The sequence below is a fragment of the Pipistrellus hanaki genome, assembly GCF_964339955.1.
Source record: "Pipistrellus hanaki genome assembly, chromosome: 1".
Lineage (NCBI taxonomy): Eukaryota > Metazoa > Chordata > Mammalia > Chiroptera > Vespertilionidae > Pipistrellus > Pipistrellus hanaki.
In genome coordinates this window covers 49,046,631-49,060,424 of record NC_140503.1, presented here as the reverse complement: position 1 = coordinate 49,060,424, position 13,794 = coordinate 49,046,631, and the positions used below count along the sequence as shown (strand labels likewise).

The 13,794-nt window shown below is 41.3% G+C and overlaps 1 protein-coding gene across 2 annotated transcripts in view; it reads right to left on the bottom strand.

Annotated features, from left to right (window-relative positions):
• ALDH1A2 (aldehyde dehydrogenase 1 family member A2) overlaps positions 1-13,794 on the bottom strand; it is a 91,373-nt gene that overhangs the window by 36,326 nt on the left and 41,253 nt on the right. For both annotated transcript variants that reach the window (XM_084898777.1, XM_084898776.1), the window contains 2 exons: positions 11,570-11,699; positions 1,291-1,352 (listed from right to left, as the gene is read on the bottom strand). In XM_084898777.1, coding sequence (XP_084754903.1) covers positions 1,291-1,352; positions 11,570-11,699 — 192 coding nt within the window. The remainder of the gene's footprint in view (positions 1-1,290; positions 1,353-11,569; positions 11,700-13,794) is intronic.

Sequence of the window (13,794 nt, the reverse complement as noted above, 5' to 3'; positions counted from 1 at the left end):
CAGCCCGACCACAGTGCGTTTCTGCCTGAAGCATCTCAGCTGCCACCCCTGAAAGATTCTCACTGGCCCTGGCAAGCTTGCAAAAATATACAAGTGTCTTGCCTTCACCAAACACCCAATTTCTTTTCCCCTTCGTTGTTTATAAACTTGGGAGTCCACAGTGATGTTTCAATTCCATCTACAGCATATAAATCTTGGAGCGTGGTAACCGAGCGGAGTGGCTGACAGGCAGCTCTTGTCCTGTCAGTGAAAGCTCTGCCCCGAGAGTCTGGGAAGGGCCAGGAGAGCAGGCTTCAGTTCCTGCAATTAAGGTAACAGACCTCACCCCTCCTCTGATCCAAGTGGGGGGGGGGGGGAGGCGGGGAATGGGGAAGAGGTTGGGGGAGAGGGGGAGGGCGGTGAGGAGCAGAACTTAAATCAAACCTCTCATTTTCCGTTTTCATTCTCTAATAAATTTCACAGTAACCCGAGTCTATAGCTCATGAAAAGAATATTGATATCTCTAAAACATGTTTAACCACCCCCCCCCCAAGCCCAAAGATGATCTTAACTCATTCTCATAGATTTTAAAAAGAGACAACTCCTTGTCTACAATGCAAGAGTTTAGTTTGAGCCTCCCCTGAAACCCTGGCCAGAATGAGGAGCTAGCACTGTTGGAAGATTGGATGGTGTTTTGTATAGTGCCACGGCTGTGTATGGGAGAGAGGCAGGAAAAAAAAGACAATGTTTAATGTTCCAATCCAAACACTAAGCACTACATCTATTTCCCTTTACAAGACACACAACAGCCCGGCATGGTTTCAATTATGACCGTGACGTTAATGTACTGCTGTGTCATCTGTGGAGTCTTCTATCTAGATTCTTGTGAAAAGAAACAGTGAGAAAGAATGGGATTAGAAGACCATATAAAACAGTATGCCTAGAAAGATGGTGAGTCACAGTTTTAAAAAATAAACAAGCAAATATAACAAAGCATTAATTTTCCATAAGCTGAATGGACATCCATAACCAAGGGTAGGTTATTAATACATTGGGCTTTGCTTTGCTTATTTTAATCATGAGAATTCCATGACTTGAGAACTCAACTCCTGGTAACGGAGCTGAAACCCTATTAACCTGTTCAAATAAGCATTTGCAGGGAGGCTGTTAAAGATATGTCAACAACATGAGCTCGGTTTTTTCCCCCCCCAGTAATGGAAAACACACATCACTGAGATCCATGTTTTATGTATCTTTTAAGAGAACTGGTTCAAATGAAAATAAATACGAAGCATGAGGATCTACACTCACCGGGATGATCTGTCCACACACTCCAATGGGTTCATGTCTTGTGAAGGTAAAATAGTCTCCATCTGAAAGAAATGAGCATGGTCACTACCAGAGAATCCAGACCAGAAGAAAAAATGCAGAGGGAGAACTTGGTGGTAGCAAAAACGAGAAATAAAGTTGAGAGAACATCCCACTCAACTAAATACGAAAGCTGGTAGATACTTCACTTGGCATAAAATATCTCTGGTTATGGCTCCCAGATACCCAGAGTCCTAACCTCAGAGGCAGAATGATGGACAGGTTGATGGCACTAGTAACAGTCTTGGGGGATGAAGTTTTTGGAGTGGGGGAGGGGTGCTGAAAACTAGAAAATATTCACTACTAAATTTTATATTAAATATTTAAATGATACATATATAGAACAGTTATTTGATTTAAAAACTGAGACACCTCAACATTTTCAAGTGCATTTCCTGAGCCCTGAGACACAAGCATATGTAGGCCTAATTTTAAAAAGGCCGAAGTCCACTTCAAAGAAAACTCCATCAGTAACCCAAAGCCCCCACCCAAACTAGCCGTGGAAATGAGGACGACTTAATAACCTGGTTTCCTTATAGGAACGAAAGGTAATTGGAATAATTATCCAGGAAAGCCAAACCAAATTCTCCTTTAGGAAAAAGCCATTAGGTTTACCTGAGTTATTTAAATGGCTAATTGAAATAACCAAAGAAAGAACAGTGCATTTTTAGCATAGGGCCTTCTCTTTCTGGTCCTAGTCAAAGTCTTTGTTTTTCCCTCCATTGCCAACCTTTTGGCCACTTCACTGATACATTTTTTTTCTCTCTCAAAAGCCATCCCTCTGGGAAGGTGAAGAGCATCACTGTTGGGGACACATAGGGGTGCAGGTGGGGACAAGAGGGGGTCATGGGCTGGGAAGAGAAAATGACGTGACTGTTTAATCATCATCTCTACACACATCTGAATAATAACTAATGTTTATCACACAGAATTGTTTTAAATTCAAAATTATACATTTTAAAATAATTAAAGGTCTCTCTCTCTCTCTTTTTCCTGGACCTCTTCCTGGAATTAAAAGCTAACTGTTACTGATAGCATCCTTTTATTCTGCTCCATCTCTCATTTTTTAAAAAATACAAATAGCATCATATTATTTAGTCTTCTTTATTTTATTTTTTTTCCACTTTTTTTCACATAAATATAACATATTTAACTGCTGAATATTATTCAACTGCCTCAATAATGGTACTACTTGCAAACTATCCTGAGGCTGCTTTCAGTTTAGGCTACCTATAATAACAAAAGTGTACTATGATAATTAGACCAGACAGCCAAACGACCTTTCGGACATCCTTCTGGATGAAGCTGTGGCAGCGGGGCTGAGGCAGAGGTGGTTAGGGGTGATCAGGCAGGCAGGCAGAGGCAGGCAAGGGGCAATCAGGCAAGCAAGCAAGTGGTTAGGGGTGATGAAGAAGGCAGGAAAAATGGTTAGGGACAACCAGGTAGGCAGGCGAGTGGTTAGGGGAGATCAGGCAGGCAGGTAGAGGTGGTTAGGGGAGATCAGGCAGGCAGGTAGAAGTGGTTAGGGGAGATCAGGCAGGCAGGCCAGCCAATGGTTAGGAGCCAGAAGTCCCAGATTGCAAGGGAGATGTCCCAAATTGTGAAAGGGTGCAGGTAAGGCTAAGGGCACCCCCCCCCCATATATGTATTTTATGCACCGGGTCTCTACTATATATATAAAAGCCTAAGCGACTGAATGACTGAACAACCAAATGACCAGTCACTATGGCATGCACTAACCACCAGGGGCAGATGCTCAATGCAGGAGCTTCCCCTTGGTGGTCAGTGAGCTCTTACAACCAACCTCCTGTGGCTGGCCAACCTTCCATGGTCCCTCCCTCTCAGCCGGCTGGCCCTGATTGGCCCCAATCACCCACCCATGCACAAATTTGTGCAGCAGGCCTCTAGTTATAAACAATGCTGTAAACACTATCATTTTATATACCTTAGTTTTGTGTGCAGACAACTCAAGAATTATTATAGATGTCATTCTTTATAATAGTGCCAGTTATTACCCTTCTTCAATTTATAAATCTCTGTAAAGGTGGGTGGTTTTTTGTTTTTTTTTTAATATTAATACCATTTTATGTTTCAGATTGTTTTTTTCAGTAGATATAAATGTGATGTCAGGCTCTTCTTCCAGGGAAGGTATTCCATGGGGAGCAGTAATACCAATCAATAGGCTAAAGAGTTTCATTTCCAATGAAATCCTTCCCAATTAAACTCTACAGTTTGGCTAAGGTGATGGATTCAGGTGGATAATCACAAACCATAAAAATCGGAGTATAATGTCAAGTTGGAGTACAAATGAGCTAAAGAAAATATGGGAAGAGGAACTGAAGAACAATACAGGTGCTTACTTTAGAAGCCCATGTGGGACATGGGAACGGTTCAGAGAAAATTCACAAGGCACTAGTGCAAGCACAGCATGGTGACTCATAAAGCATTTCCCCCCTCTACCTGCCAAGTGCTTAAGAATTTAGTGGTATTACTTATATGATTTTGAAAGTTACTGAAGAAATGAAAGAGAAGGGGGAAAAAAAGTGTAGGCAAAATCTTTAAAAACTGACCTCATGAAAAATTGAACTTGACTCCATTAATTGTGTCCCAAGAGAAAATGAATGTAAGAAATGAAATTTTCCTGAATAAACAGCTCATAGATTGGACAATTAGCTAAAGGCTGGCACAGAGAAATGAACTGAAGAATCTTCTGTCCCTACAGTTCCTCTAAGTTTTCAATAAAGCAATACAGGATTTGGTGCTTGAACTCTTCCCAACAGAGCACTGAGTGAAAGAGATAAAGGAAGGACCATAGTTCAGTCTGTATTCCAGTCTGGTCAGTGCGTGGTGATTCTGGACACCCCTGGTCTGGTCTGGGGCCTTGGCAAACACAGTAGCTGTGCCTTCTACATGCATCCTTGTCTAAGGTTAAAGGCATTTCAGAGGTCCTCCCAGGTACTACGACCTGCTCCAAATCCCACTAAGCTTCCCGTCTAAAGTTACCCAAAGACCAATCGCTCAAGAGTCGTCTTTATCATTTCTGCTACATCCAAGTATAACTACTCTATTACTCAATCATTCTGTTAAATCAACTCATCTTTTAAATATATGTACATGACTACTTGTTAGCATCACCTTAAAGAAAATCTATGAAGCAACTGGGTTCATGAGTTAGCAATCTTTTCTTCAAACCTAATAATTAAAATAAAAAACGTTCATTACTTTACTGTGTAGTGTCACCTCGCATGCTACAAGCGCCAGGTGGTGTGCTATATTGTACTTCTCAAGTTTAAAAGTGTACACAAAGCCCCTGGAGGTCTTGTTGCAACGCAGACTCTGAGTCAGGAAGTCTGGGGGACCTGAGCCTCTGCAAGCTCCCAGGTGATGCCAGCACTTCTGACCCACAGATCACACTCTGAGTAGCGAGGTTCAGTGGAACCAAGAAGGTAAATGGGAGTCGACAGGCATCCTGATGACCTACAGCCGCTTCATGCTGACTTTATTTCTGTTTATTTATTTTTGCCTCTCTGGTAACTCGACTAATTTGCCTGAAAGGAATCTGAAGTGTAGGGGAATCTGATCAATGTTTTTAATACTTTTAAAATAGCAAAATAAGAACATATATATATATATATATATATATATATATATATATATAGACTTACAAAATATTTTCACATTCTTCATGTTCAAAACAATTTGATGAGATTAAAAAAAAATCACAGCAACTGTTATTATCAGCATTTTACAAACAGAGAAAATACGGCACAAGTAGGTTAAGCTCAGAGTCATATGGATAAATTGTGGCTCCTGGACTTGAAACTGGGTCATCAGACTTCAAGTTCATTACCCTTAGAAACATATTAAAGACTCTTTTGTGAATAAGGTGTGGAATTTAGGTGAATATCACAAATCATAGGATCCATGTTATGTCAATAAGTTCAAATGGGGTAAAATGACAACCCTTTTGTAAAAAGTAAGGATGACTCTGAGAATCTGGAATGTGGACACAGAGAACTCACAGAAACTCCAGCATCTTAAGATGTACAGGAAACACTACAGCTAGGGGGCACAAGGCTGAGCACCTCTCTCCCCTTTTCCTAGGTGTGTTGACTCACAGGGGGGACAATAATAACCTCTCTCTCCCTTCTACACCTAAGATGATACATAATGAGTACTCTGATCTGCTAGAAGAAAAATTACCACCCGTTTTCCCATCTTTTATGTTAATAAACTAGAGGCCTGATGCACGAAATTCGTGCAAGGGGCTCGCCCCTCGCAGCCCCGGCTTCGTCCGGAACTTTGTCTGAATGGTCATCTGGAAGGATGTCAAATGGTTGTTCTGCTGTTCAGTCTAATTGGTATATTAACTCCTAATTATATAGGATGCTTCCCAAGTACGGCAAGATGACTTAAAAGGTTGTTCCCTTCATTTCTCATGGGCTTGATGTGGAAAACATCTCCACCCAAACACAGACTCTCCACTTGGGGCTGCAATGATCTTGGGTTTTCTTACCAACCATGAAGCAGAGAGAACCAGACTCAGCACGAAGGCCTGCATTTGATGAGGACACCAAATAATGATCTGAATCCCACAGCCTGAACTGACAAGTCAGAACATAATAACTATGATGGAGAAAACTAAAGAAAGGATGAGATAAACAGAAATACTAAATCACATATGTAAGGTTTTTCTCTAAATCACATGTGTAAGGTTTTTCTCTCTTAGCCTCTTTCCCATTTCACTCAAGAAAGTAAAAATTATATAGTAAGATACCACTCTTATAGGAGTTTTAAGACTCACCCAAAGACAACTTCCCTGATGTGTTTTACACCTGAGTGTTTTTACACAGCATGAGGAATATAATTTCTTACAATTAATGATATTATCATACTACTAGAAGCTCGGTGCATGAGATTTGTGCACCCAGTGTGGGGGACCTCAACCTCGCCTGTGCCCTCTCATAGTCCAGGAGCCCTTGGGATATGTCCAACTGATGACTTAGGCCCACCCCTGTGGGGAAGGGCCTAAGCTGTCAGCCAGACATCTTTAGCGCTGCCACAGAAGCCAGCTTCTGGCTGAGCAGCACTCCCCTTGTGAGAATGCACTGACCACCAGGGGGCAGCTCCTGTGTTGAGCATCTTCTCCCTGGTGGTCAGTGCGTGTCATAGTGACCGAACGTGATTTGCATATTATCCTGTAATTATACAGGATAAATTTAGTTGAACTGTGGATCAAATTTTATATATGTAGATTGAGCCATTTTTAGAATTATATCATCTTCTTCCCTAGAAATGAGTAAACGTCCTCTGTATTTGTGAAATAACACTTGAGCTGGTTTTTTGAGGGGAGCTCAACAAATTACATAGGAGAGTCTTGGCTGGTTTGGCTCAGGGATAGTGTTGGCCTGTGGGCCAAAGGGTCCTGGGCTCAATTCCAGGCATGTGCCTCAGTTGCAGGCCCCTCCCTGGCCTGGGCCCTGGTCAGGGCATATGCAGAAGGCAACTAATCGATGTGCTTCTCTCATCTCGATATTTCTCTCTGTCTTTCCCTCTCTCTTTCACTCTCTCTAAAAAATCAATGGACAAGTATCCTCTGGTGAGGATTTTAAAAAATTGCACAGGAGAGATAGCAATTATTTAGTTAATTAGAACAATTTAATTATTTGGATTATTCCTTCAGAATAAACATTACTTCTTAAAGCAGATTTTATAGTTGCTTGAAAAAAATTTTTTTACGAACTTCTCATAAGCATATCTGACATTGGCATAGTCTATACAAAAATTAGGCAGTATAATTGGGCAATATGTACAGTCAATAAAATCAGAAAAATCTGAAATGTGCCAGAAATTGAGAAGTTTATCCAAAATGGACTGCAAGAACTAGCTCTCAGTTACATTACAGTAATAAGAGTATTTGAAGAACTGCAGTTAGTTTGATATACCTGGTCACACTAAAAATAAGTTTATTTGATAGCATAAAAACCTGTACAGAATTCCGTGAATGGGAGGTCATCTTTCCATCTCCAGTATTAAAACAATTAGATCAGCTATACTGATCCAACCCGCTGTGTCCCCTGGCCTATGTATTCTGACACTGAACAGACACTGAACAGACCTCGCAGAACAGTTTACGGCTATAATGATAAACTATAAACACCTATACAAACACTGAGACTTTACATTACTTTTCTGGACCTCAGTTTTTTTGTCTGAAAAATGAGGAGATTGGCCTTAGGAATCCTTGAGGCCTTTGTAGCCTTAAACCTCTCCAAGAGGATACATGTGAAACAGACTTCATGGCCTGTCACCACCAATTCAGGTCCCACTAACTACCCTGATTCTTCTTAGGTGGGCAGAACAAATCGCTGTCCCCTCTTAGGGAGCAATAAGATTTCACCATTTGTGACCTTCATTAATAGCACTAAACTAGATGTATCTGTTGAATGCAAAGCCTTAGGATCTGAGTCAATGTCTGAGCACTTTTTACCTATTATTTCATTGAACGCATAAAACTGAAAGGGGATGGAAGTGAATAAATAATTACATATGACCTGAGTAGGTTTTTAACCTTTTCTGTAGGCTAATATAAAGCCATTCTGTAGGAATTGAGCTTAAAGCATGAACTATATTTTCTCTGCTTACATAGCACAAAATCAATAAAATCAACGCTAGGTAGTTACAGAGGAAAACCTTACACAAATCAATTAACCTCCATTTCTCCCTCCATTAATTACAAATAAGTTTTGATCCTCCATCATAAAGAGTTTGTGGACATGAGAGAATATAAGTTTTAAAATAATCAAAATGGGAAAAATAATACTTTGCCTGTTGGGTTGCTAGGAGATTAGAGATAACATAATGAGTACAAATAAGGTGTTCACTAAATCATAGTAATGGTTATTATTTATCAACATAATTCGAAGTGCCATCGTAGCAGGGTCAGAGCATAGAATTTATGGTCAGAGACAACAGCTCCACTGAGCATCATAGCAGGAAATGACAGACAGTGCTGTACAGGAAAAAGCATTAAGACCTTCGTGAATCACACTGACACTGCATGACTCTGGGAAAACACCCATGATGGGCCTTGCGTGGGATGTAATGGAGAGAAATGGGAGAGGCTCTCAAGTCAGAAGGAGAAGCAGCTGTCCAGTGGATGGCTCAGAGTGGTCATGCCATAACCCTTCTCCTCTTTCCAAATATTCTAGAGGGAGGCTACCCTATGAGGGGGTGGAGGAGGAAGCAGATACTTGCTCTCTCCAACTGATTGTCCATCATGTAATCAAAGTGCAATTTTGATCATGTGTTTAAAATAATTCAGTGACTCACCATTGGAATAAAATGTGTAGCATAGTTTCCCCAGCTCCAGAGCCCCACTGTCTTCTATTTCAGATCCACTGCCACTCTGTACTCTCCTCCCCTGCCCCCCCCCCATGCTTTGCACAGGGATTGCCACCATCTGTGATGGCCTTATCTCCATCTTTACTTACTTACCCTTCAAGTATCATCTGGTTCATCTCAACTGCTTCTCAAGGAAGCCTTAATATCGGCTAAGATTGCCTCTCCTCTGGATTCCCAGTGAACTTCATGTTTTCACGTATGAACAAACTACACTGTACTGCATTTGCTTGTCTACTTGTTGCTTTTTCTTACTATTTTATGAGCGTCTTACTCACCTTTGTAGTTCCCAATGCTTAACACAGGACCTGAGAGGGTAGGTGCCTGCTCTGTGCTGGTCTCTGTCCTCTCCTTGCAACTCAAGGCAGAGGCCCCGCAGCCCAGGTAGCTGGTTAGGAATACAGAATCTCAGGCCCCACCCCACACCTATTCAATCAGAAACTGCACTTGAAGAAGATTCCAGGTGGTACACAGGTACAATAAAGTTTGAGAAGAACTGTTCTGCTCTAAGCCATCTGCACTATCAGCCAATCATCCCCTTTTTAAAAACCAACTTGTGCACTGGTGGGGTCTGGCCCCATTTGGGATGAATTGGGGCTGGGGCTGTCAGGAGGAGACAGTGGGAGATTTTTCAACCTGCCCACCCTGATCAGGGTCAATCAGGGCCAGGCCGGCTGGGGAGAGGGACTGCAAGTGATTGGCTAGGGGGCCCTGCCCCAATTGGCTGGGTGGGGGAGGGGCTGATTGGGGGTCAGCAGCTGGGGGAGGGACTGTGGAAGGTTGGCTGGCCAGCCCCACTCCCAATATGTGTGTGTGTGTAGGGGTGGGGGCTATAGAAGCAGAGCTGGCTTGGGGAAGGAGCCGCAGGTCAATTGGGGTGGTGGGGACCCATTGGCGGCAGGACCGGCCTGGGGGAGGAGCCAGTTGGCCTGCCAACCCTGCCCCTGATTGGGGTGGGGGGCTGATCTGGAATGGGGTCGGCTAGGGGGAGGGGCTGCGGGAGGTTGGCTGCCAGCCCCACCTCCAGATCTGGCCAGTTGGCTGGTCACAGTGGGCATCATAGCGACCAGTCATTCTGGTCATTACAGCTTTCTGGTCACTGGCTTTTTATATATGTAGATACTCTTGAGTCTAGGAATGCCTCACAGGACACTCCCAGTATCCCAGCATTACTTTGCACCCTTCCTAGTACAAGCATTCCTTGGGTTATGTCTGACTCAACATACTTTGTTTCGTAGTTACGTCCCAATTATTTATTTAAAAAGAAGTTCTGTCATTTCGACGTATGTACAGATGTGCTTTATGTTTTTTATTATTTATTTACCACAAGTAAAGATCAGAAATTATTATCTTGCTTTTTCATTTTTTTACTGTTTCACTTCATTACTGCTGTGTATGTGCTTCATGTGAGTGACGCAGGTGCTTATGTAGGGGGTTCCGACTTACTGCAAAAATACGTTGCAGGAACGGATCTCCGATGTAACCCGATGACCTACTGTATGCACAGGGAGAGCAGGCTGTGTTCCAGAGAACACAGGTAGAGTACCTGGCATGGGACTTGGCAGCCTTCATGAGCCACTCAATAAATATGTATCTTCTTTCCTTGTATCTACTCACCTCCCATCCCCATGGCTCTTTCAGTTGATCCCTTTCCTGCCATAACTCTTCCTCCCAGTAGATAAAATGGATCCTCTAGTGAGCCAAGTCACCAGGCTCTAATGTTAAAATTTCAGAAAAATTATTTAACTTCCCTAGGCCTCGGTTTCTTCCTCTGTCCGTGAGGAGGTTAATAATAGTGCCTTCCTTTTGGGGTGCTGGGCAAGCACTCCATTGTTATTCGCTATCCCTAATATTCATGCTCAGATCAGGAACTCAGTCTGGATACTTACCCTCTCCTTTAAAGGAATACAGCACTGATAGGCCAAGCCAAATGACTTAAAAAAAATAAAAGAAAAAGAAAAAGAGCCCTAACCGCTTTGGCTCAGAGGATAGAGCATCAGCCTGAGGACTTAAGGGTCCCATGTTCAATTCCGGTCAAGGGCATGTACCTTGGCTGCTCTTGGTTGTGGGCACATACTCAGTAGGATGTGTGCAGGAGGCAGCAGATCGATGTTTCTCTCTCATTGACATTTCTAACTCTCTGCCCCTCTCCCTTCCTCTCTGTAAAAAAAAAAAATCAATTTCATATATATATATATATATATATACATATATATATATATATATATATATATATATATATATGGTACTCTGTCTTAAAAAAAGAAAAAAGAAAGGTATCAGGATGATTGCTGTTTTTATAGATTGTGAAAGTAATTCATGGTCAATATGGAAAAATATTTTTAAAAAAGAAATGCATCAACCATAATCTCACCACCAAGAGAAAACAACTGTTAACATTTTAGAGTACTTCCTTCCAAACAAATAGATCTTACTGGTATGTTTTAGGAGGGAAAGAACTATGTCTTAATCTTCTCAGAATTTTCCCAGACTTCATCAAACTCAAGGCCTCTCCCCAGCTCTGAACCTAACCTAGTCCAGTGCTGAGCACTCAGCAGCTGACAGACACATGCCTATTCCTCGGCTCACTTATGTACTGATGGAAGTGGCTTTACCCTGCACTTACATGTGAACTGTCTATGTGTAGAAACAGGGTCGTTATACGAGTGATGCAATTTGTTGGGTTCTTTGTTCAGTTCGATCTGCTAGAAGTGTGCTCATATCTGTATTCTATGTGACTGCTGTTTCTGTTTGGTGATGAAAAGTGTGTTTCCTGTGGGGTCTTATGTTTCCTTTTTCAACGTACTCAGATTTCACATACCTACAGGAATGGTCATCCCGTGAATTTTATCAGCCCAGCCTGCGTAATACCGAAGGGTTTTGATGACCCCCTGCAAATCCACGTAAAAAGCTTGCAGGAACGGTTTGCCACCATTGAGGGATTCCATGGTCTGCAGGAAAAGAAATAAAGAAAACTTTCCAGTGGTTTGCTATATAATTTCTGGAGCAGAAGAAAAAAGAAAGCAATAGAACTCAGGTGAATATGGACAGTGATGCATACCTGGTCAACTCTGATTTCTCAAATACAAAGATTTCAGTACTGCCATTTAGTTTAGTTTAGTTTCCAATAAAAATCACAACGAATATATCTGTGCATGTTCTTGGGGTTGCGTGCTCCCAGTAATCATTATCCAAGTGCATAAACACAAGATTTCTTCAACTGGTGATAAACAGATACTCTCTAGTCAAACTTCTCTTATATAAGTGATCAGAGCTGGAGAGGGAGGGGGTCAGGGTCCATGCCAGTAATCTGAATCCACAAAGAGGAGCAGGGACACGGGGCTTTTATGCAACTGATGAGAATATAAAACGTTTTCCACAGCTGCCAAGACCCCTGCTGAGGAATGGAATATCCACGCCGCACAGTGAGTTTATTTATTGCCACCAAATAAACAAGGTCTCCTCCAGGGAAGCTCAGGCTTTAACTACTCGAGGGCTGCTTTTTTGTAAATATTTATATTAGCAACCTTTATATATTGAGAGTTAAGTATCTGGTTCATTTAATAAAAATAGAGATATAAGGCAGTTTTAGATTATAAATGCTATTATTTTAATCACACGTTTCTAAATGGTTAAATCAGTAACAAAAAGAATTAGAAATGATTACACTGAAATTAGAAAAGAGTATTTTTGACTTGAGAAATATTAACGGTGTTACAAGGTGAACAAATGAAATAAACAAACATGTTTAATCTCATGCCCTTTTCTATAAGGACATTTTATAAAACATAGTGGTACGAAAACTAAAATTGAAATGTTCTCCATCCCATAACATGAAAATACTATTATTTACAATGCAATTTATCCACTTACTGTATGTATAAGATGAAATTTATTTTAAAATACCATGTTACTTAGCTTCTTTTTCTGACTGACTTACTTTGCTTAGCATAACATTCTCAAGCTAAGAACCATATGATTTTGTTCCTATGTGGAATATAAAACTGAAACCCATAGATACAAACAACAACATGGTGGTTACCACAGAGAGGTGGGTGGGAAGGTGGTAAAGGATATAGGGGGCCTAATACACGGTAATGGAGGATGATTTGACTTGAATGGTGGGCACACAATGCAATATGCAGATCATGTATCATAGACATGCACACTTGAAGCTTATATGATCCTATTAACCAATGTCACCTCAAAAACATAAATAAAATATCATGTTACCTTTATTAAAGGAAATCAAATTACTTCCTAGCACTTTTTAGAATATTTATACATTCATGAGATGAGCATCATATTCTCCATGTCTAACATAGAGCCATCTATATAGCACAGAGTAGATCAGAGTCAATAATGACAATCCGGGCCACCTGAATGGTCCCTAGGAGCTACTGACACCAGCAAATCTGCCTGACAGCTGCCAAACTCGGTTTACTTTCAACTGTGTTTACTCGGATACAGTATTAACTTCTATTTCAGGCAGGAGCTCCCCCACATTCCAGAAGCTACCTCTTTTTAACACTCACTTTTCTGGGGACTTGGTAGGGTATAAAGTAAAAAAGCCATTCAAGTGTCATCACAGTGAGACGTATGTCAGAAAAAGAATGGCATTTGAATTTTATGACATGAAACTATAACAACAAAAATAAGCTGTATTGTCTTCTAGTACATATTGTTAACCTAATGTAAATATTGTATGTCTTTAACTTAATCAAGCTGACCCTTACAGACCCTCAGAGTACCTCCCTCCAACTATTTATATGCCAAGAACTGTGGTAGGGATTTTTTTTTAAGTCAAATATAATTTTTTTATTTTTTTTTTACACAGAGAAGAATTGAGAGGGATAGAGAGTTAGAAACATCGATGAGAGAGAAACATCAACCAGCTGTCGCTTGCACACCCCCTACTGGGGATGTGCCCGCAACCAAGATACATGCCCTTAATGGGAATCGAACCCTGGACCCTTCAGTCCGCAGGCCAACGTTCTATCCACTGAGCCAAACCGGTCTCGGCTAATTTTCACTCTCAAAAAAATC